This window comes from Pogoniulus pusillus, chromosome 34 (assembly GCF_015220805.1).
Source record: "Pogoniulus pusillus isolate bPogPus1 chromosome 34, bPogPus1.pri, whole genome shotgun sequence".
NCBI lineage: Eukaryota > Metazoa > Chordata > Aves > Piciformes > Lybiidae > Pogoniulus > Pogoniulus pusillus.
The window spans coordinates 10,892,262-10,914,444 of record NC_087297.1 but is presented as its reverse complement, the minus strand read 5'-3'; the positions used below and the strand labels follow the sequence as shown (position 1 = coordinate 10,914,444).

Here is a 22,183-nt window from a genome sequence, read left to right as displayed (position 1 = left end):
AGCTTTGGACGGGTTTTGTCCCTCTGGTTAGCAGAGGGATTGTGACCAGCTTGCTTCCTTGGGAAGCATCTCAGAGTTGTGAGCATAAAAAATACAACAGTTTTGCTAAAGGTCAGTTTCTTTTAATAAGTTATAAATATGAGCTGCCTGACAGATACTTTTAGCCTTAGTTTTATAATTGTATTTTATGGGGTGTTCTGAAAAGCATTGTAAGAAGTTGGTGACATCAGGCTGATTAAAAGGGGATAAACAGGAGACAAGTAACAGACTGGAAGTGTTGCTAGCTGAGGCTGACCTTTGCATGTGGTTAGTTGTAGCAACCAAGACATCATCCCTCTGACTCAATAGCCTGACCAAAGCCACTTGGATCTAGGGAAGGAGGGCTGGGGGGCTTTGACATCATTGCTGCCTGTGGTCTTTTTTGTTAATCAAAACTTACTGCTATGAACCTGACTTTTACCGTTCTTCAGCTGATCCTTGCACGTAGCTAAACAAATTCAAGTCCCACCTATGTTCTTTGAGCAGCTGTGGCTCTTCACATTCTGAGGATGTCTATTTTCACATGCCTCCAATTGACACTGATGGACAAACACATCCATGTCTTGCACTGCAGAAACACAGCTGCCTCCCTGCTCCGAGTAGAGGGTCTCAAAAGGTGAAGTTTTTCCACTCTTAACAAAAGAGACCTTTTGCTTGCCGAAGGTGAGGGACTAGAGCCAGGTGCTCCCACCCCGCGGGGTTTGTTCTCCTCCCTGTGGTACGGTTTGCTGTTGCGGTTCTGGCTTTGTGTAACCTGAACACTCCGTGATGTGTACTCGGTTTACGACAACACCACGCAGTGTCCCGGGTTGCGTAAGGCCCACGGTAACTTTATATAACTTCTGACGGCAATATTTAGGTACCGGCTCTGCCCCCTCCCCTGACCGCTAAGCCGCCGCTGCCGGTGCCGCTTTACGGCGCGGTTCGAGCCCTTTCCTTCCCCCGTGCTTATTAAAAAGGATGAACAAACTCTGCGTCACCACTGACCCTGGCCTCGTTGCGTCCCCTCCCGTCCCGTTCCCCCCGCACTCCCGGCGGCCGCAGCCCCCCTCCCCGTCGGTAGCGCCGCCGCCTTGCGCTGTGTGCTGGCGCCCCCTGCCGGGCGGAGCGAGCTCGCACCGGGCTGGTCCTCATTGTCACTCCGCCCCCTTGCGCTAGGCCAATCAGCGCCCGCCTTTCCCGGCGCCAAAACGCTGCCCCCTCGGCGCTCGGCAGGGGGCGGTGTGTGGCGCGGTCCCGCACGCGGTACGCTGGCAGCGGCTGCCACGCTCGGCCTCGCCTGGCGGGACGCGGTGTGAGGCCTGGCACCGTGCCGAGGGTGATCTCGCCGGGCAGCAGCCAGCCAGCCAGCCCTCTCCTCTGTGCGTGTCCCTGGCGGCCTGGCCGAGTCCTGCTTGTCCATTCTTTGCGGCAGAACGCGGTGACCTCGGAGGTGAGTGGGAGCCTGAGTCTGGTGACCGCGTCCCTGAGAGCGGAGGCAGGGGCAAGGGGGGCACTAGGCTGCGGCCCAGCGCTTCCCGGTGGGTGACAGACGAGTGTTGTTAGTATGCTTTCACATGCGTGTTCCTTAGTGCAACCTCATGGCTAGGTGTCTTTTGACGATTCCTTCATCCTCTGAAGCTACCCTGGTGTCTGTTTTGCTGCTTGGGCCTGTTTTTGCTGGTTCAGAGAGAAAACGATGGCATTCTTTGTTTTTTCCTCACAAGTTCCTTTCCACACCAATGGATTGTGAGAAGAAAAGCTATGTTTCTGGCGAAGTAGCTGATACTTCAGTTTCTTGCCTGAATGCAGTGGATAAACCTTCGCCTATGGAGTCAACAGGATTGCCTACTGCAGAGGAGCAGGAGGTGTGGATTGGTTTTGTAAGGTGTCTCCTGATCATGCCTTTTTTATGTCTTTAAGCATTTCTGGCATTTTTTCTTTTCAGTGAGGACTGCATTTTGCCTTCAAGGTGTGTTTGACTCTTCTGCTTCCTTCCCATTGCTTACAAATAGATCACAGCGCAGGTGGTCAATGCTGTGTGGTGTGCTGAGCTTTTGAGGAGTGTTTAAGGAGTTGCACTTTAAGTGTAAGGTGACTGTGCTCTTAAAGCTGAAAAAAAGGGGTTGGATCCTTGGTGGGTGCACATTAGGTGCTTGCAAAAAAAAACCAGCCCAAGTTATAATGCTGTGCAGCAGTAGCTTCTGGAACATGGTTTAGCCACCTGTGCTTTTTGAGAGTCGTAGGTTTCCTTGAGTGCCCTCAGGTGACTTCATTTTGTGTGATTAGTGGAGTGCTGGGCATGGGAGGCTGTGATTAGCTCTGGTAAATGCAGCTGCTTGATGAACAAGTTGCCAAAATAGGGCAACTTTCTCTGCAAGAAATGAAGGCATGCTGGAATCCCTCAAATAAAACCCCAAACAAAAACTCCTCCCTGCAACTATCACTTCACCTGGGTGGGGAGACCTTTGTAAAACGGACCGGGATGGGAAAGCTCACCCTAGCAACCGAGAACTGCCTCATGGCTGTTCCTGTGAGGAAGATGAGGGGCTAGTGCCTGGCTAGGGACAAGGGAGTGATCTCTAGAGGCTAAGAATGTGTTAACCCAGGAGCTGAGCGTGCGATGTGTGAGCACGACGCTGCGGAGCGGCTTTTGAGACGCGCAGCTGGAGTTCAGTACCGAGGGAGGCCAGGAGGTGGAAGCAGCAGTTTGTGCCTCCTGTAGTGCGCTCTTTTAAATCAAAATGCTGGCTTTGTTGTAAAGACTATAAATGAGGGGAGGAGGTGTCAACAAAGAAAGGGTTACTTAAGGACATTAGAAGGTAAAGAAGCAATGAGAGCTTAGGGTCTGAGCTTCACAAGGAGAAAGTGAGGCAGTATTTCCTATTTTATTTTCCAGCATCAGATATGTATGCTGATGTGATTGATGGGATCTGGGGGTGTTCTGCTCAGAAGTGGCCGTTGTAACTGTGTGTTTTCCATTTTGTTTTCCAACAAATAGACGAATCAACCTTTGAAAGTCTTCCTGAGGGTGAGACCCTTTTCTGTAGCTGAGCTTGAAAACCACGAGTCTCAGGTTAGTTGTAGAAGTAAGAAATGTTTTCCTTTTCCCTCTCAAAGACCACTGAATATTGTGAGCTCAGAGTTTCTTTTATCGATCTACAGGCTGCTTCTAGACAGCATCTGTGGATTCACCTGGATAAGCATGAGCTTTTTGTATCTCAGCTTTTAGTGATTTGCATAGCAGAGACATGCAAACCTGTAGCTCTGCAAAATCCCACTGGGTATGTTATTTAAAAGTAGATGTCACTCTTGACTCTGTAGAGTGCTCAAGAAATAAAAGACTTCCATGGAAGAGACAATACAATTATGAGAGTAATTCAGGTATCTGACCCTTGAGATTCTTTGGATTGCCAGAATGTTCTACTACCATGTCCTGGTGACAGTTTGTGCTGTCAGATTCTTCTTACCTCCTCCCTGGAGGTGTTCGAGGCCAGGTTGGATGAGGCCTTGAGCAGCTGAGTCTAGCTGAGAGGCATCCCTACCCATGACAGGGATGCTGGAGTAGATGATCTCTGAGGTCCCTTCCAACCTAAGCCATTATATGATTCTGGAACTTTTAGAGTTTTACTGTTGTTTCACCCTGAAAATGATTGAAGTGCAAACCCAGTATGTTTCTATATAGTTTTATTTTCATAGCTGTGTAGGGGACTGCAAGCCACAGTCCACAAAATACCAGAGATTAGAAAGTTAAACCCCAAAAGTTGATGGAAGGAATCCTAAAAAATCTTGTATACCTCTTGGAAAACTCCAGGTCATTGCCTTAACTTTGTGTCCACTTTCTCATTTGAAGCAAGTATCTCTCTAGTTGTTACAGCCGCCAAGGGAGAAGTTACATCTTCAACTGTTTATTTATACAGCTACAATTTTGTTCTGGGCTTGTTTCTTTTTGATTTGTTTGGTTTATTGTTTGTTTTTTATTCACAGGTAACTTTATTCCTAAATATTTTTTTCCTGGTATTTGTGTTTTCTTAAGGGTTGTGTAACTATTGAAGATCCTCAGACAGTAATTCTTAGTGCACCCAGAGCATCTTCTGCAATGAAAAACAGTGAAAGAGGAATTGGTCATTCTGTGCACAAGTTCACCTTTTCTCAGGTAGGTAGACTTTCTCCTCACTTTTAGTTACCATTTGGTTGATTGGTTGGTTTTTTTTTTCCACTGTAATGATAAAAATTGAATTTTCTACTCTAATGCAATGTGATTTTTCTTCTTTGAATTACATGTGAAGATACTTGCCTTAAAAGTCCCAAACCGCTTATTAATTACTGCTGGGCTGTCAAGAAAGCTATATTACAGTGAAGGTGTCTATTACATGACACAAGGAAGCTTCTTTGCTCTTTTCTTTTGTTAGATGTAACAGGAGCTTCTTGTGGACACAGATTTACTGTGTTCCTGCTCTTCTGCAGATGCCCTCCTCTGGGAAGTGCTGCAGGAAATCATGGTTGAAAGGACTTATTTTTGAAAGAGTAGCAGTCCAGCTGCTTAAATCTTCAGTACTGGAATTAAGTTACATTTATCTGTTACCTACAGCAAGAACTTCTGTTCTTAGAGTATCAAATGACAAACAGCTCCAGGCACTGAATCATTTAGACCATCCTAATGCTGATCTCTGTGACTGGAGCAGAGTGATGAGGGACTTGTGCATCTGCACCAGAGCTCTTGAAAGTGTCCACTGAACAGTATGTGGTCAGAAGCATCATGAGTGGTCTATTTTAGCAATAGGAAAATATGCAAAAATTAAGTGCAAGGCTGAGTGCCTCCCAGAATTAAGCAGGCATCCTTTGAGAACTCAGCAGAAAACCTTGTATCAGAAGGAGTTCAGGCAAGACAGCCAAGCTGGTATCTCCTGCTCAGCTTGCTCTGAAAATCTGATCACCATAAATCCGTGCTTAATATTTTGACATGCTACATTTCTTTGTGCCAATTATAATTCTTCTCATTTTTTTTTTATCCTTTATATTCCCCCCCCCCTTTTCCTAAGGTCTTTGGACCAGAAACTACCCAAAGGGAATTTTTTGAAGGCTCGATGAAAGACATAGTAAAAGCCTATATTAATGGAGTGAATGGACTGGTGTTTGCTTATGGGGTTACTAATGCAGGCAAGACATTCACCATCCAAGGTATGGGATGTTTGCCAGGAAGCAGACATAGCTGAGTCAAGATCCAGTGAGACACATATATGAATGGCTGTATTCTGTCTTTTGTTATTTTCAAGGGACTTCAAAAGATTTTGGTGTTCTACCTCGCTCACTTGATGTGGTATTTAACCACATAAGGGGTAGACAATATCTGAAGATGAACTTCAAACCACATTTGAGCAATGAGGTTAAGAAACTAGAAGATGTGCAAGTTAAGCAAGAAGTAGCCATAAAAGCTGCCATTCTTGCATCACTGAAAGAGGTCAGTGACCAGATACTTCTTGTTACTGAATGAAACTTCCTTAAAGCTTCCCGTCCAACAGACTACCTTCAGTACAATCTCTGTTTTACTGTCAATTCTTTAGCTTTCTCTAAACCACTTGGAAAACCTTGGGATAACGAGGCAGCTGCCTGGGTTGGGAGCTCAGGGTAAACTGGAAGAACTTCCAGCAGCAGGTAGCACATGGTTCAGAGCAAAATCCATTGCAAAACCAAAGTCTGTGTTTCTATAGAGGAACAGTTCTGACCTATCTAAAACCTGCCTCTTTATGTCAGTTGTCTTCTGGGACAGTTCCCAGGCTGGACCTTAGGGCATTTGTTCAAATTCCAGTACTAGCTCAGGAGAGGTGGTGGCGAGATCTTAGCAGGGGCAGTGGAGAAGACAGGACAGTCCATTTTGATGGCAGACAGATTAGAACATTTGCAAACCTGTGATTTATGTGACTTGATGAAAAAAACCTCTTGTGATACAGCAGTGAATTTCCTGCGAGGATTACAGCCTGCTTTAGAGAATTGCATGAGTCTTTAACTCTGATCTCTGAAGGCTCTAGGTCAAATAGAGGAGTCTTTACTGTGGCAGCCTCCTGTTCTCATTATCTAGTCATTTCTATTTCCATTGTGAGAAATGAGTGATGTTGCCAGAAAATGGACACCAGTGTGTGTGTGACTGCTCTGTGCTTCTAGACCCATTTGCAAACTGTCACAAGGTGTCTGGCTTTTTAAACTTCTGTTCAGAACAGTTTGTTTGTTTGTTTTAGTATTATTCTGAACTCTGATTCCATGCATTTAATCCCTAAATCTGGTAGGCTCAGCTGATGATCACTGAAAGCAACTGTAAATTCTGGGAAGTAGAGAAGCAATGACTGACTGGGTTTTCTGTGGCCTTCAGTATCAGCGTTACTGAAGCACTCCAGTTGGCTCTGAAAAAATAATCCTTCTTTGATTTAGACTTTGGAAAGTTTCAGTCTAAATTCTATTCCTTAATTTAAACCCTACAAACCAGAAACTTTGTTTAGTCTGAGTCTGGTTAACTTTTGAGGAGAGATCTCAGCTTAACAATCTAAGTGACCCTCAAGATTGTGTATTTTGAGAGGGTCTTAAAAGCTTGCTCATACTGTGCATGTGTGTGCAGGGGGTGTGAGTCTTAAAGATTGAGGTGGTCAGGAGGACATTAGATAAATGCTGTTAAACAAGCTCATAAGAAAGAGCAATCTAGGAGCTCAGGGTCTAGAACAGGAGGTCAAATGTCTTATTTTGAAGATAACTCTACTTGACAGATAACCCTGTTGAATCATAGCCTGATTTGATTAATAGTTCAGTTACTAAATGTTGCAGTAGGTGATCTAGATGCACTGCAGTGAATATCAAGCAGGACTCCACCACCAGGAGGGAAAGGTAAACATGCTTCTAGAAAATCCATTAGCAAGGTCTTGTGTCACAGAGACAGCTCAGCTATCCATGGGACTGTGGCTGTGCTTCCTTATAGCCTGTGAATGAATAGCATGGCTGTTTGGATGCTCACTCAGGCTTGTAATGTAAGAGCAGATACGGTTTGGTGGGCTTTTGGTTTGCATGGATCCTGCAGGCCCCTTCCCCAGGCTCAGTTTACATCTTGTGCAGAAATCCTGGGCCAGACATGAGCTGTAGTCTGTGAGCAGTTTGAAGTCAGCCAGGTGAGCTGAGTTTGCTCCAGGTGAATTGATTGTTAGCTCAGTACTGTTAGAAACATTTCATTTGCAGCTGGAGTGAGGGTGGCTTAGTGCTTAATAGTACTTCAACATTTAGGTCTTACTGGAATTGCTATCATTTTTAATTTCTCTTCATGTGGATCTAATGGTCTGTTATTTTCTCAAGGAGACAGAAAACATCTCAAATGCAAATGTGTGTGGTGTGCAGTCTGAGTCTTCCAACTGTACTTCAGTGAGTCCTACTGATTCACTAGGTAAAGTAGGAAAAAAAAACAGGGTGGAAAACCAATAGTAATCTAGGAATATAAGTAGTTAACTGTGGTGGGGTGAAAAATCTCTATAGTGCTAAGTAAAATATATAGTTTTAAACCAGTTTTTAATGGCTCAACTTTGGGGAAGGGACATGTGAAAATGTTTTGATAACTTGGCTCCTTTTGGGGAGAAGGAAGCTTAGTTCTGCTGGCAGCTTGTGGTAGAGAAAGCCTAGAACTTGGATATATTCTGCTGAGAAGTTTGCTCTTGGCTCCGCTGACGGTTGTGTAGTAGAGTGTATCTTACTGTGCAATGCAGATATAAAGAAGCCTCCTTCTAAAGGGTTCTCTATATTGTAAAGAAAATTTATCAGGGTGTTGCTTGATCATTGAACTGTTTCTCTCTTTTGGGTTAGCAGAGAGGAACTTTTTTCCACTTGACATATACAGGACTAACCTACAGCAGAGAACACAAGCATCTGTGTGGATTTCCTTCTGTGAGATTTACAATGAATATGTGTATGACCTGTTGAATGTGTTTTCTACCTCAAAAGCACAAAAACGCAGAGTCTTGAGAATCTGTGAGGATCAAGGAGGAAACTCTTACATTAAAGGTAACAGTTCTGGGTTATGGGCTCAGCAGTGTTACAGGATTCCTTTTCTGATCAGAAGTGTATGTGAAGGTTCTCTCTCTTCACAGACTTAAAGTGGGTTAACATTCAGAACATTGAAGAAGCATGCAAAATACTAAAAATAGGAAACAAGAACCGAAGCTTTGCCTGTACTAGAATGAATGAGCAATCAAGTAGAAGGTTTGTTCCTCTATTGGCATGCTCTGCCTCTTCTTTTAGGAGGAGGGAGGAGGGGAAGGGAGAAGATTTTAGAATGTTTGAAGTGAGCCACTTTTCAATAACAGTTTAAGACTTTTCTTGATTACTCTGGGTTTATTACAGAATTCGTTCTAGAAGAAAGCTCAGAGAAGCCTTCTGACTTTAATGATAGCTGAATTTGGGTTGCTGTTTATGGCTTTGGACAAGCAAAAAATCAGTTCAATTTTGAGTGAGCAGGGCTTATACCTCTTGGCACATGCTGACTGGGCTAAGTGCAAATGATGCAAGCATCTTGAAGCAAAACCTGGCTAATTCTTCACCACTGACAGTACAATCCTCAAAAGCCTGGAACCTGTCAGTAGGGGATGTAGAGCAAATTGTGCAATTACCTAAGTTAATTCTTCAGATTTACTGATTTGGGTGCTGCCTAAAGTTTGTGCACAAAGTGGCTCCCTCACTACTCATTTTCTGATCAGTAATTAAGTGACCTGCCTTGGTTTTTAATCCAAGACAGCCTGTAGGCTTTCCTCTTTCCTGTATTGGAATAAATGGAAAATCACAAACTACAACTTCCATTGCTGCTTTTTGCTGCTGAGTGAATGCATTGCGAGGGTAGCTAATGTAAATCAGTGAGTTCTTGTTCTTCAGCATTGAACTCTCTGTAGCACATACAGATTTTACTTTGTTTCAGTGACTGCTTAACTGGGATTATTAAAAAGGTCTTCTTTCCATTCCAGTCACAGCATCTTCTCCATCAGGCTACTAAAGCTAACTGATGAGCACCAGCCCCGTGTTCTTGGAGTTTCAGAGTAAGTGCTTCAGCTGATTACTAGGATGTAAATATTTCAGAAGGGTTGGTAAGATACAAGCACGCTGAACTGGTGAACTTGCTGTTATTAAATCCTCTGAGAGCTGAGAAGGAAATTGCAACTCCACTAGCTGCACAGAAGGGTATCCAGTAAGGATAGGTGTAGAAGTGTTTCCTTCTCTCTTTTCTTCATTCTGTTAAGATGTAGCTGAAGGAAGCAGTTAAAATTCTGTCACTATGTGAATTGAGTGAAATAGATATATGGTGGGGACAAAGTAGTCCTGCATAACACTCCACAGTATATTTTGACAAGCAGAATTCATGTGGCTGACAGAAGCCAATCTCTAAGGTTGGAGTGCAGTAGCAAATGCTGAATGCCCAACATACAAACCCCTAGAGTTTATGGGTTGAATGTTTGACATGCTCCTGGAATGCCAAATCAGGCAAAAAGATTGCAGGTGACATTCTCTGGGACTGCTGCATGCTACAATCCGTGGTAAGGAGGAGTTGAGTGATTGCTTAAACTGTTCTCCTAGTCTAAAGCCCTAATGTAGGTAAGAGCAGTGCTAAATCCTTACACCTCTATGTTCTTTTGTGCTTTATGGGAAGTGACCTAATCTTTTGTCTTGAAGCCATCTCGATAGCTTTTGTTCTTTCCTGATTAATTGTCCTTTTAGGTTGATAAGGGAAAATGAGGCCAGCCTGTAGTTCACTTCTACTGATTTCTCTCTTGTCTCTGAGTAGAGATGGTAATAGATACACTTCACTGTGAGGTAACAGCTTTTCATGTCAGATGTTCCATTGATAAGTACTCCAAGGAAAGATAACTTGAGTAAATGACTGCATCTGTGTCCCTAACCATTGCATGTCTTTATATGTTCCCCTGGCAAAGCCTGTAGCAGCTGTGGGGTCAATGTCAGAGCTTGTATGTTGTATAAGGAAGTAGAAAAACTCTCCATCTTGTTCTGGAATGAATAAAGATCATAACCTTTCACACAGCTGAAAGATGTGCCTCAGTGATTTCAGGTTAATTACCTGTTGACTGTAACCTGTTGTACCATAAGGCCTGAGTTTAGTAGCACACAACTGCTAAAGCCAAAGGACTCTGAGGTGATCTGGGAGGATTTCAGGCCTCTGGTGTGCAGTATTGAATGAACAGGGCTGTACCCAGAGCAGACAGTGTGTAGTGTATTGAAGCACAGTGCTGTCCTGCCATCCTCTTGGGGCTGGCATGGGTGAAAGTGCTGTCAAAGTAATTCTGGAGTGTTGCCCCAATGTGCAAAACTGTTTCAGGATTTCTTCTTGTTTGGATGTATTTACTTAAGGATTGCAAAAGGATTTGGATTGGTAAACTGATTTTTTTAAACACACCTGTGAGGTTTTAGGTGAGCACTACAAATAGACTTGATTGGATGCTCTGAATAGACAGAGGCAGCAATCTTGTTCAAATATCTCAATATACAGTGGAAAGTGACGTGCTGGTATCCTAAATATCCTCCTGGACAAAGGTTAGTTATTAAAGTACAGCTTATTCTGTGATCTAGGTAGGCTGAAATAAGTCATCTTTTGCACTTTAGACACGAAGAGATAAAAAGACATGCACTTCTGTTTTCCTGCTGTTTGGAAACCAGTTTATATGTGGCTTCTGGGTAATTCTTTCATGCAGGTTGTCATTCTGTGACTTGGCTGGATCAGAGAGGTGCAATAAAACACAAGCCTTTGGAGATAGACTAAAAGAAGCAGGAAATATTAATAATTCTCTCCATATCCTTGGAAAATGCATTGCAGCACTGAAGCAAAACCAAAACCCAAAGTAAGTGACAAGTTGTAAACAACGTGCTAGTTTTTATGTTGAAATCCTAAGCACCTCTAGATGTTTCTGAGCGGTTTGTGGCAGGAGGAAAATGGAAATCTACAAAGCCTTTTCTAAGCCTTATTACAGATCTCACTGGAATACCTGAACTGAACATCTTTGTCTAAACTTACTGTTTGTAGAAAATAAAAATGCCAGTTAGCAGCAGACTGCAAAGCTTTTTCCAGTGTGTGTGAGTAAAACACTTAGCAGACAGAACTCTTGTTTTGTCCTCTTTCCATCCACATCCAAGTGTGCAGGTAGATAAACAAGACAGCTGAAAGATATCCTGTGCTTACTTTTGGCTTTTGACTGGTTTCAGTCTCTGCTTTTTGACACTAGGATACTGTGATGCAGACACCATATTACTTTTTAAGTATTTCAGTTTGTTGGAGAGCTTCTGGCATCCAGGAAAGCCTTTGCTCTTTGATGTGAAATAACTGAGGCTCAAATACAAGTATTAAGCATCAAGTGATAGAATGAGAGGAAATAGCCTTGAATTGTACCAGGAGAGGTTTAGGTTGGATATAAGGAAAATTTTCTTTCCTACAAGAGTGGTCAGGCATTGGAACAGGCTGCCCAGGGAATCACCATCCCTGGAGGTGTTTAAAAGAACATGTAAACCTGGGGGCATGTTTTACAGGCCATGATGGTGTTGGATAGAATGTTGGACTTGACCTTAGAGGTCTTTTCCATCCTTAATGATTCTGTGTGCATCCTAGAGAAGAGAAACAGAATGAAGCTCAGTTACAGTATCTCACAATTTCTACTTTTTTCCTATTTCACAATTTTCTTACTCTCTCCCCCATGAGGATGAAGCCAAGCTATATTCCCTTCAGAGAGAGCAAACTGACTCGTCTGTTTCAGCCCTTCTTCTGCGGGAAAGGCAAAGCTTGTATGATTGTCAACATAAACCAGCACGCTGCCACCTACGATGAAACACTGCATGTCATGAAATTCTCAGCTATAGCCAAGCAGGTAAGAGAGCTTCAGCTTTCTCTGCTCTTCTGCATTCTCTAGTACTCTTGCCTTGTGAAATGATGAGACTGTACAGGGACTTCTGTGTGATTTGGACTTTCAGTGCATCACAGTAAGTCTTCTGCATGTGACTTTGCCCTGAAAGGCTTCTACGAAGTTTTCAGACCTATTTGTGGTAAGAAGTTTAGGTAGCGGCAGATGTCCGGCTTGGTCAGTTCCACACTATCAACATGCTGTGTAAAACATAGTCAGGATGCTTCAGATATGACTCAAGCAGGACTTTGAGTCAAGCTTTTGCTGAATTTTGTAATCTGTATGCAGTTAGATGTCTGTTGTGCAAGGTGACAATTGTCCACAGCTTTCTGGACCACTAGTGGTGGTCATGGAAGAAGGAGCCTCTTGTTTTGTTGTCTAAATGAGATCCTTTATACCTGCTTTGCTTCTGTTAAGCTAAGTGCAAATAAGGAATAATAAAGAGGGAAGACTTTTTTATTGGCAAGTCGATGCTTGAGGATAGTCTGCTCTTGCCCCTGAAGGCAAAGCCATCTCTGTTAATCTATGGTGTTTCTTCCTGCTAGCTCTGCCTGTCAGCCTCCTATTAAATTCCAGACCTGGGTCTGATGTTTGGCTGATATTGTTCCCTGGAAGCTGTTTCTTGCAGGAAGTGGGATGGTGGGCTGTGCTGTATTCCACAGAAGAAATTAAATCCTCTTCTAGTCTGGAACCATGGGTTAATTCTGACACATCTAATGTGATCTGAGAGAGAAAGCTTTGTCTCACTCCTGATTTTCCTAAGTGTATACTGAGGAACAAGCATTTCTGATATGTTGGTCTGTGACACACTTAAAACTGTTACATATCTATCATGAGTTCCCTGAGTCCTGCCCACAGTATTTCAGGAAGGAGCAGATGTTTTAGGGCTTTACTGCTTTTCATCAGTTTTCCAGGAAGCTACACTAAACCTTGTATTTTAGGGGGAGAGAAAGCACCTTGTAGCCAAGTATATAAAGGTTGTTAATAGACAGCTTTCCCATTTTCACTTTGTTACAGTACCAAAGTGTTCTATTTGTACTGGTGGATGTTTTTTGTCTGCTCAGAGACATTTACAGTTTCGTTTATGTTTTTGTAATCATAACAATGCACTTGTGCCACTTGTTCCTACTGTTCTCTTATCGGTGCTGCCAATATTGAAGAGAAGTCAGTGCCTCTAACTTTGGATTTTGCAGGTAATCCAGACAATCTTACCCAGGAGCTTCAATTATTTTCCACCTAAGCTGGTTGGAGGTGATGGCGGAGCTATCATTCACTTTGATGCTAACACCTCTACAGATGACTTGCCTGACAGTGCTGAAACCCCTGCAGAAGAGGAAGTGGACATCACCATTCTGAGCCATGAGGTAGATACACATCTACTCAAAGCTGTACCCTAGAAACACATTGCTGGTTGTTCTGATGTTAGAATCTTTTGCTATAAGAGCTGTGCTGGAAGCTGTATCAGAGGAGAGTTGTAAGCTTCTGCAACTGGGCTAGCTGGAATACTTCAGTGAAAGAAATGAGATTATAGGCTGTGAAAAGGAAACAGTGGTGTTGTCTGCTGCACTCATAGGCTTGCTGAGATATATAAAAAGAAGAACACAAAACATAGATAACAGTTGGTGTGTGTCTCTGGGTGCCTGTACTTTTCTCCCTAGCCTGCTTTCTGTGTAACTAGTCCTGCTTTCTGACCCCCCTGGCCGATCCTCCAAACTCGCCTTGCATGTAAGGCAAACTCTGGGATAAGGCAGAGGGGTGGAAAGAAGGTGAAAGTGTGGTTGGGAGCCCCTCCTGTGGACTCTGGTTTCTGGGAGGGCTGTTGTGTTTCTGTATTAGTTTTTAATGTGTATATTCTTGTGTATAACTGTAAATGTGTGTGTATACATGCTTGTATATTGTGCTAAGCTGTAAGTGTAGCTTCATTCTTCCAGACCATACTCAGCAGAGCTGGGTAATGCCATGAGAGTGGGGGCGTGGGTAACACCCAAACTGTCAGTCAGGCAGACCCAGACTGCGTGGTCTAGATGTTAGGGAATATAAGCATTGCTGAGGAAGGCTGTGTGTGGCTTTCTAGTTAGGTTGAGTGCTCAATTTGGAATTCAGCTGGTTGCTCAACAAGAAGAGTAAGGAAACTCTGTGTGTGTGTTTAGAACAGCATTTTCTAGTCACTTGTGCTGCTTGGGGAGCAGCAGGAGCAAGTTAAGGTACAGCAGTTGAAAAACAAAGGATCTACAGTCTAATGGCAATGAAGCTGTGTGCTGAAGAGTTGTACAAATTCATAGTTAAATGCCAAAGCAGTAGTAAACTCCTTGACAGCAGAAACTATCAAGAAAGAGGAAGGTTTATTTGAAGGAGAAGTTCACATTTGTCAGTGTTTCACCTTTGGTGCAGCCTACTGAGAATGCAGGCCAGTAGAAGTGCCCTCTGTGGCTTGCTGCCTGTGAATATTTCATTTCATCATTTCACTGCTAGCTTGTGTGAATATTTCATTTAATTTCTAGCTTGTTTTCTGACCTCAAATTTGTTACATTCAGGATCTCTTGAAAACTACAGAGAACCTAAGGGAGAAGCTAGTTGCAGAAAGGCAAAGTAAACTCCTCCTGGAGGTGAAGATACGCAGAGAGATGGCAGCAGCCATGTTCCGACAGCTGTTGGAGACAGAGGAAGCCTGGAGGCAAGTCACATTAGTCTTCTGCAAAGGGTTCCACATCTGTAAATGCATAATCTTATCTATACATAGATTGCATGCAGGACATGCACCTATGTTATTGAGAGAGGTCAGGGCTGGAGAATTCAAAGCTTCTGATGAAAAGGGAAAAACTTGTACAGCTCTACCTCTTCCCGTGTACAGTGAAGAAGTAATGCTGCTTTCTGTTGAACTGTTCTGTTGACCTTTTCTGTTTAATTTGTAACTGCTGGAGATTATCCTGACTCAGTGTTCAGAAGATTGTTACATGTACCCCACTGAGGCTTAACGTGGCTTGGTCGTGTGGGTGTGTGCATGTGCTCAAGGTAGCATGGATTGTATCTCTGAGCTCTCCTGGGTGACTTGATGAACCATTGTTAGGTTACTGTCTTGTAAATTACTGTGGCTGGCTGCACTGGGGGAACTAATTTGGGGATTTTTCTTCAAGTATGTTCAGATTACTCAAGCTGAATTAATTTCCTCTTAATTCTTCTCTTCTTGAAATCAGTTTCCTGATTTGAGTTGCTAACAGAGACTAACCCCAAGCTGAGTTCCCAGCTGAATGCACCTGCACTGACTTAAAAATCATTTGGGTACCCTTTGGCTGAGCAACTGAACCAGCAGTGACACCTTTTCTGTTGAGCTCATGTTCTGTGTCACTGCTGGGGCATTTATTTTAAACTATGACAAGAGTAAAGTGTAATGAAATAAGGCAAAATTAATTTGACATTTATCTTTAACGGGGAAAAACTTCCCCAAACCAATATGAAAGATGCCTCCTGGTGATACACTTCAGTTATCAGGTCTGATTTGGGTGTAGTCCTATCTGTCATTACATGGTGGTGGATTTTATGCATATAAAACACTTGACAGAGGTTCAGTGCATGGTGTTCTGTAGCAAGCTGTAGAAGTTACACCTTGGTGCAAGTCTTTGGGACCATTGAGAGTAAGAAGGAGGAAAGGGACCAAAGCAGTAAGATGAAGGAAAGGGACCAAAGTTATTTCTCGGTCTCTTAACTTCACTATTCATAATGAAATGAATAGCTTTGATATTGCCAATTGAACACATGCAGTCAAAGTAACAGCTGGAATGCCAATAGAATAAATTGATTCACATGTTCTCCTCAGCAACCGCTTGGAAGACATGAAAGACAGTTATGAAGAGAAGCTGGAGAGCAAATTTGAGATGTATAAAGAGGCCATCAAGAAACATGCCTACATGTGTGCAATGGAACAAATCGAGCATCACTATGTTCCCATAGAAGAATTTCTGGCTGAACAAGAGAAAGTTGAGGTATGACTTGATTGCTGCTTAAAAGATGTGTAAATGTTGCTCTTCCTTAGCAGAATCATTTGGGAATCCTAAATGTAACACTGAACAGTCAAAATAACTGCTGATTCAGACTGGCTGTTCTAGTGTCCAGTCCTGTCTGTAAAGATTGAGATACCTCAGTCTAACACTACCTACACTGTTTGCCTAAACCTCCTGATCTTTGGGAGCACAGTTCAAGGAAATCCAAGTCATCTTCATCTCTGTACTACAGTGACTGTAACACCTTGAGGGATGGTGGAGAGAGCAGACTGTGGAGATCCTTGGGATTGTGGAGTGTAAAATGGAAAGTTAGCCTGAAAGGGTGGTGGAGAATGTAGTACAAGGTAGTATTATAATGGCTCTTTGCTCTGAAGGTGTATTGGGAGAATTGTGGGGTGAGAAACTGAGATGAGACATCAAACTTTATGCAGGAAAGAATTTGATCTCCCAAGTGTACTTAGAACTGCTCCGAGATGGCATCAGGAAGTTGCTGTCCTTTTCAATGTGCAACTCTTCTAGCCTCTACAAAGATGGCTAAGTGTGCCCAGGCAAGGGATGAGACCTGTTGGTGTCAGTCTTTCACAAGATCTGAGGTGGAAGAATAGAGCATCAGCTGTGGTGGTCACCAGAGCTGCTTCCTTACAACACTCTCCTGTCCAGGAACTGATGTCTTCCTCCACTGGTAGGCAGGTTCATTTCAAGGCATGAGGGAAGTGGGTTTCTGTTGTAGATGGTCATCCACAAGCATTTCTGCTGCATTACAGCTCTCTGCAGCTGCTGGCAGACAGCACTCTATTGTAACAGTCTTAGCTTTGCCAGCTCCTTCACACTTGTCTTTTTTCTCTGTTAGGCTCCGATTTTATGTTCACTTAAGCCCCAGCTGTAAACCATGTTGGGGTGGAGAAAACACATTTCAGTAGTGCATTTTGCACTTGGAGCTGTCTCTTCATACTGGCCACAAGGCTGTGTTAAGGGGAGATTCCAAGTACAAGATGGTCTTTGGTGGCAAGTTAGATAAGGCACTTTAAGATGTAAAAGTCTGAACTGACAACATGAAATCTGAGTAGGCAGCTTCAGATTAATAACTTTTCTTGATGGCAACGTGTTTGATTTCTCACTCTGTAATGCTCCCCTAACAATCCAAGAGGTACAGAAAAGGAGATCTATGAAACATATTCTTCCTTAACTGGAAACAGTGTTGAAGCCAGATGCAGTAAAGTTTCCCTTCTGCCACATGGATACGTTTTTTATACAGCTTGGAAATGTTCAGACTGGAAGAGCTGACTCCTGTGTACAGTAACTTCTTCCTAGAAGGTCTCATGATCTGAGTGTTTCTCCTTGTGGTGATTTCTCAACCATAACCATCTACCTGTGAAATGCTTTTAGAACTGCATATACATATGTAACATGTGTAGTGTGTTTGAAATTGCTGCAGTAGTGCATCAAGGAGGGCCATGAAGATGATCCAGGTGATGGAGTACCTCTAAATGAAGACAGGCTGAGAGACTTGGAGAATAAGTCAGCCTGGAGAAGAGAAAGGTCTAAGTACACCTTATAGTGACCTTTCAGTCTTTGAAGTGGGCTACAGGAGAGCTGGAGAGGGACATCTATAAAGGCACCTAGTGACAGGATGAGGGGTATGGGCTTCAAACTGGAAGAAATTTGATTTAGTTTAGACATTAGGAGGAAATTTTGTCCCATGAGGGTGGTGAGACAGTGGAATAGGTTGCCCAGAGAAGTTGTGGAGGTTCCAACTCTGGAGGAGTTCAAAGCCAGGTTGGATGAGGCCGTGAGCAAGCTGGTCTAGGAGGAGGTGTCCATGCCCAACCATTCCATGATAGGTTGAAATAGCAGAAATGATAATAGCAAAAATTCAGCCAAATTCTACCCTGTGCCCTTTTCTTTCAGGATAGAGAAAGTAAAATACGGCAGTTGGAAAGACAACTGGATGAAGAGTCAGGGAGGCTGCTGGGAAGTCTGAATTCAGATACACCAACTGCTGACAGTAATGTGGAACTAGGTAGGAATCTCATCTGGGTATTCAAACTTCAGTTTCTTTTTGGCATTGGGCACAAACCAACCCAACTATTTTTCTGTTTCTAGATCTTACGACCAGAGCGATGCAGAGAGCCAATGAAGGGCTGCAGAAAAAATGCAGAGAGAAAGAAGAGGTAGGTACTGCTTGGTATTTAACCAACCTCTGGGGATAATGGTCCTAAACTCTGACACAGTTCAAAGCTTGAAGAGCTGCACTGTAGGTAAAAGCAGGAAGATTCCTGTAAGTGGTTGTCAGGTTGACAGAAAAGCCCTTGCCCAACGCTGGATGACTGCTGCTGGAGTTTGGCCATGTTGTGGCTTTACTCTGGTTTGTAAAGGCTTCTGTGACTGTCAGAGGTTACACGAGGAATGTGATGTAGTTGGAAAGTATACAGCCTTGTGCTGGGATCTGTTGTAAACTTTGCTGCCATGGCCTCAGAATTCCTTCCTCCGACTCTGCCTGCACATGCACGGGGGAACAGCTGCAGAATCTGGTAACAGTTTAGGTCTAGAGCCAAAACGGTCCCTTTAACCAGTCCTTTCTGTGGGAACTGAACTCCACCATCCTCACAGACTGAGGTAAAGGGGAATGTCTTTGTTCTTCAAACAAGACTGGTGTTTTGAATAGCTTATAGAGGTGGAAATTGAGATTCAGGCTATGTTGTGGAAAACAAATAGTTATTATTCATAGGTCTGCATTCTTAGTCTTTAACTTGAATGAGCCTCTTGTAAGGCTACAGTTAGTTTCTCACATTTAAAGTGGATGGGGAAGAGAAGCTTTTCTCCATTCACTACTAACAAACAGGAGTAGGGCTTGGAGAAATAGTTCCAGCTGGGTCTAATAAACCATGTAAATGGAAAGTGAGCCCTTTCTATTGACAAAAAGTACTCCAAAAATAGCTTATTCCTTACCAAGTCTTGTGCTGTGGCCTTGGCATTTGTTTTCCACTCCTGTACTTGTGAGCTCTACATAATTCTCCATTTCCTGTGTCAGTTTCAAATGCTGATGGAAGATTGGCTTTACTGCTTGATACAGTATTGATTGTTTTGTGTGGCTAGGAAGGGTTAGAAGGCTAGCATTGTTGCCTGGCAGTAAGTGAGAGCAATTTGAAGCAGTTGGTTCTGTCATTGCCCATCAGCTCATGCATCTGCACGTGTGATGAGCACTTCAGTGCTTTTTCTCTTCCCATCAAACATGAGCAAAGGGTGGTTGGGTTTGTTCATCAGTCTAGTTAGTTTCCCTCCAACCTTGCAGAAGTTGGTTAATTATATTAGTTTTGCTGATTCAGAATCTCTTTTCCCTCTCAAGGGTTAATCTGTCAATACTTCCATCAGAAAGGTGAGGTCTTCTGTTGTAACTGTGCTCCAATTCATTATATAGTGATAATGAGACAAGCATTCTTGCACTTCCTCTCTCTGTCCCACAAGTAGCTTAGTCTGTGCTGCTGTTCTTAGATTGACAAGTCAGTGCAAATCTGGTAGCTTCACTACAATAGCCCTTGAATGCTCCAGCTGTGTTTTATCATCAGAAGGGATGAGTTGGAACACAAGAGGTTGAAAAGCAAACTTCATCTTCATTGCTTTGATCTTGCGGTGTTCACCACTAATCAGAACTGCTTCCAGTGTCTGCATGAGTTCTAGTCATAAACAAAGCTAATGGGAAACATGCTCTCTTCAACCTCACTGGGTATGCCTTTTATTTTCAGCTTATAAAGTCTCTGAAGTTGAAAATACAGAAATTAAATGAAACCCTGCTAGAAGCTAATGAAGGCTACAGGAAAATGGCAGAAGAGAACAGTCAGCTGAAGCGTACAATCACACTCAAGGTTTGGCAACAACTGAAAAGTAACTTTAATATTGTTTGTATCTACTTTTTACTGAGTGCTTCTGCATCTTTGTGCACGTAAATACACTCTTCAGTCTTGCTAATTTCTTTTGGTGTTAGCATTTTTCTGTCTCTAACATCCTGAATTAGGAGTGAGAGCTCTTCATTTGCTCCTTGACTCTGTATCCTGTAAGACAGAACTGATTTTTCAGCTGAAGTGATAGACTTGGTCAGTAGGCAAACTGTGCTGACAACACCTAATCTAATGATGCCACAAATTGTCAAGCCATGAAAATACTACTCAGAACTCTAATCATGAAGTGTTTTGCTGATGGCAAGCAAATGTCAGTGCCTTTAAAGCTCTACAGATGCTCCTGCAGAGTTGGCCAAGCTGGGTAAGATATGTGGGCAGGTAAACTACTTCATATTGAATCAGAAGAAAGATTTCCTTCAGAAGCAGAGTCAGAGACTCAGAATTTTTCCTCTTGAACCCTTGTTTCTTAATTGGTTCTAGGACATAGGAAAAGGTGATTTTTAATTGATGGTGGTTTTTGTTAACCACAAGGATTAGAGAGCATCTTTAAGACTCTCTATTCTGCCCACTCAAAGCATTTATTTAGTCCTGGTTAGCAGACTTATGACTATTCAGTTTTGATTTGAGCAGTTTTGCTTTTAGTAACTGCAGGTTAGGACAGGCAAGCTGCCTTTATGTGGTTCCTAGAATAGTGTAGTGTGGCTGAGTGTCTTAGCATCAGCTTTTTAGTCAGATTTGGTCTCTAACTGCATCTGTTGGACCCATAGGTTGCTGCTGTCTAAATATGTTAGAGTCAATCAGAAGTAGACACTGAGTAGGCATAGTAATAACAAAGGTGTTTACTGGTGTAGTAAAATGATATGAAACAAAATTAACTCCCTGAAAAAGACCTCAGAGTGTTCACAAATCTGACACAGCCTTGTCCTCATAGGATCAAGAAATGAACAGTCTCCAGAACTGGGCTAAACGTGTCCTGGAGCTTGAAGAAATGGTCTCTTCCCTGCAAAAAGAACTCGATGAACGGAAAAAGCCTCTCCCTCTCGAGGAGCCAAACCCACAAAAGCCCAGGAGAGGTTTGTTGGCCAACCTGAAATCCACAGTAGCAGCCACTGCCAGTACACCTCTTGGTAAAGGCTGGGGGAAGCATGAAGATGCTTCATCCTCCTCAAGAAAACAAGTACTGTTGGCTTACAGAGCAAAAGAATGATGTTTGGTTAACCAAAGGGTGCAGTTACTGGGCTTTTTGAATCTTAAGCTGTCAGCTTTTTCTTACTCCAAGATGCTCACTGTCCTGTTATCTCAGAGATAAATGTTTCATGCAGATTTTATTTATTAATTGGATCAGGGCTGAATTTAGAGCTGTGTTTTTAGATTTCAACTTGTGCTTTTACTGTTGATAGAGGGATGTGATTTGAGAGATAGATGTCATTTTAATTCTTGGGTAGCTGCTGTCATGGTCTTTGATGCTGATAAATGTGTTTCATGCAAAATGGGATGTACCTCATCTGCTGCCCATTACCTTTTTTAAGTAAGTATTTAATTTCATTGTTGACTCTTAGATGGCTTCTTAGCTTCATATCCTGTAGTTAAAATACCTTAGGTCTTCAGCTCGTAATCTGTGACCTGGAGAATGCCATCTTGGGACCAGACTGAGCAGATCACTAAAAGAGGCAGCAAAAGAAGGCCTTATCTGGCTCCTTGCTGTTCTTTAACTTTGGTTTTGTAAAGGAACTTGCTTTCATATCTCACTTGAATTTCCATTAAGAATATGCATAAAAGTATCTATAATAAATGTTTCCGTTACTAAGTTAAGCTCTGACTATTCCTTCTCTTTTTATGAAGGTGAGAAAAATGAGTGAAATCAAGGTAAGAGCATAAATTTAGGTGCCAGGTGATCACAGTGATTGACATAAGATGATCTTGAGTTGAAAGAATTATATCCCTGATTGTGTTTCTTACCTTTATCCAGTAGCTCAAGGAAGGAAGAGTGGAAGAAAGACCAGAGCTTTTGTAGCTCTTATGAAAGTCCCAAGCCTGTAAGTGCTGGAGGATTGCTTTAGAACAAGGCAGAACCTGTAAGTAAATGGGACCTAGTTCAGAGGAGGATGTCACCCTCCCTGTGGTGACACTAGGTGGTGCAGCCTTCCTGTGAGACACCGACAGTAGCCCTGCTCTAAGGTGACTGTGACAGGTCTTTTGAGCTTGGTATTGAACTGGATGCATTTAGTGGTAAATAATCACTGTGTGTCTTTAACCAGGCTGAGATGCAGCACCTGAGCCAGTGCTGGTCTCCTGTTCTGAGACTTTTCTGGCTCTAGTAGCTACAGGGTAGAGTTCCTAAAATATTATTCTA

At 42.9% G+C, this 22,183-nt stretch overlaps 1 protein-coding gene across 2 annotated transcripts; it reads left to right on the top strand.

The window, feature by feature from the left end:
* The first annotated feature begins 1,265 nt into the window (after positions 1 to 1,265).
* Positions 1,266 to 21,345, top strand: LOC135189849 (kinesin-like protein KIF20A). 2 transcript variants are annotated; one of them, XM_064170592.1, is made up of 19 exons: positions 1,266 to 1,471; positions 1,746 to 1,886; positions 3,020 to 3,094; positions 4,055 to 4,174; positions 5,061 to 5,199; positions 5,295 to 5,479; positions 7,351 to 7,438; positions 7,855 to 8,049; positions 8,136 to 8,247; positions 9,003 to 9,074; positions 10,740 to 10,886; positions 11,738 to 11,903; positions 13,130 to 13,300; positions 14,471 to 14,610; positions 15,751 to 15,916; positions 17,843 to 17,954; positions 18,038 to 18,105; positions 19,678 to 19,797; positions 20,762 to 21,345. In XM_064170592.1, the coding sequence occupies exons 2-19, from the start codon at positions 1,761 to 1,763 to the stop codon at positions 21,035 to 21,037; spliced, it is 2,478 nt and encodes an 825-aa protein (XP_064026662.1). In that variant the 5' UTR covers positions 1,266 to 1,471; positions 1,746 to 1,760; the 3' UTR covers positions 21,038 to 21,345. The 2 variants fall into 2 exon arrangements, with proteins under 2 accessions (XP_064026662.1, XP_064026661.1); XM_064170591.1 differs by having other exon boundaries at positions 7,852 to 8,049.
* Positions 21,346 to 22,183: the final 838 nt, after the last annotated feature.

What these genes read in the sequence shown, in the direction of transcription:
- LOC135189849 (XM_064170591.1), top strand. Translation starts at nt 1,761, where the DNA reads ATGGATTGTGAGAAGAAAAGCTATGTTTCTGGCGAAGTAGCTGATACT. An exon ending in AGGAAACTCTTACATTAAAG is followed by an intron (nt 8,050 to 8,135) that starts GTAACAGTTCTG and finishes CTCTCTTCACAG; the next exon opens with ACTTAAAGTGGGTTAACATT. An exon ending in AATGAGCAATCAAGTAGAAG is followed by an intron (nt 8,248 to 9,002) that starts GTTTGTTCCTCT and finishes TTTCCATTCCAG; the next exon opens with TCACAGCATCTTCTCCATCA.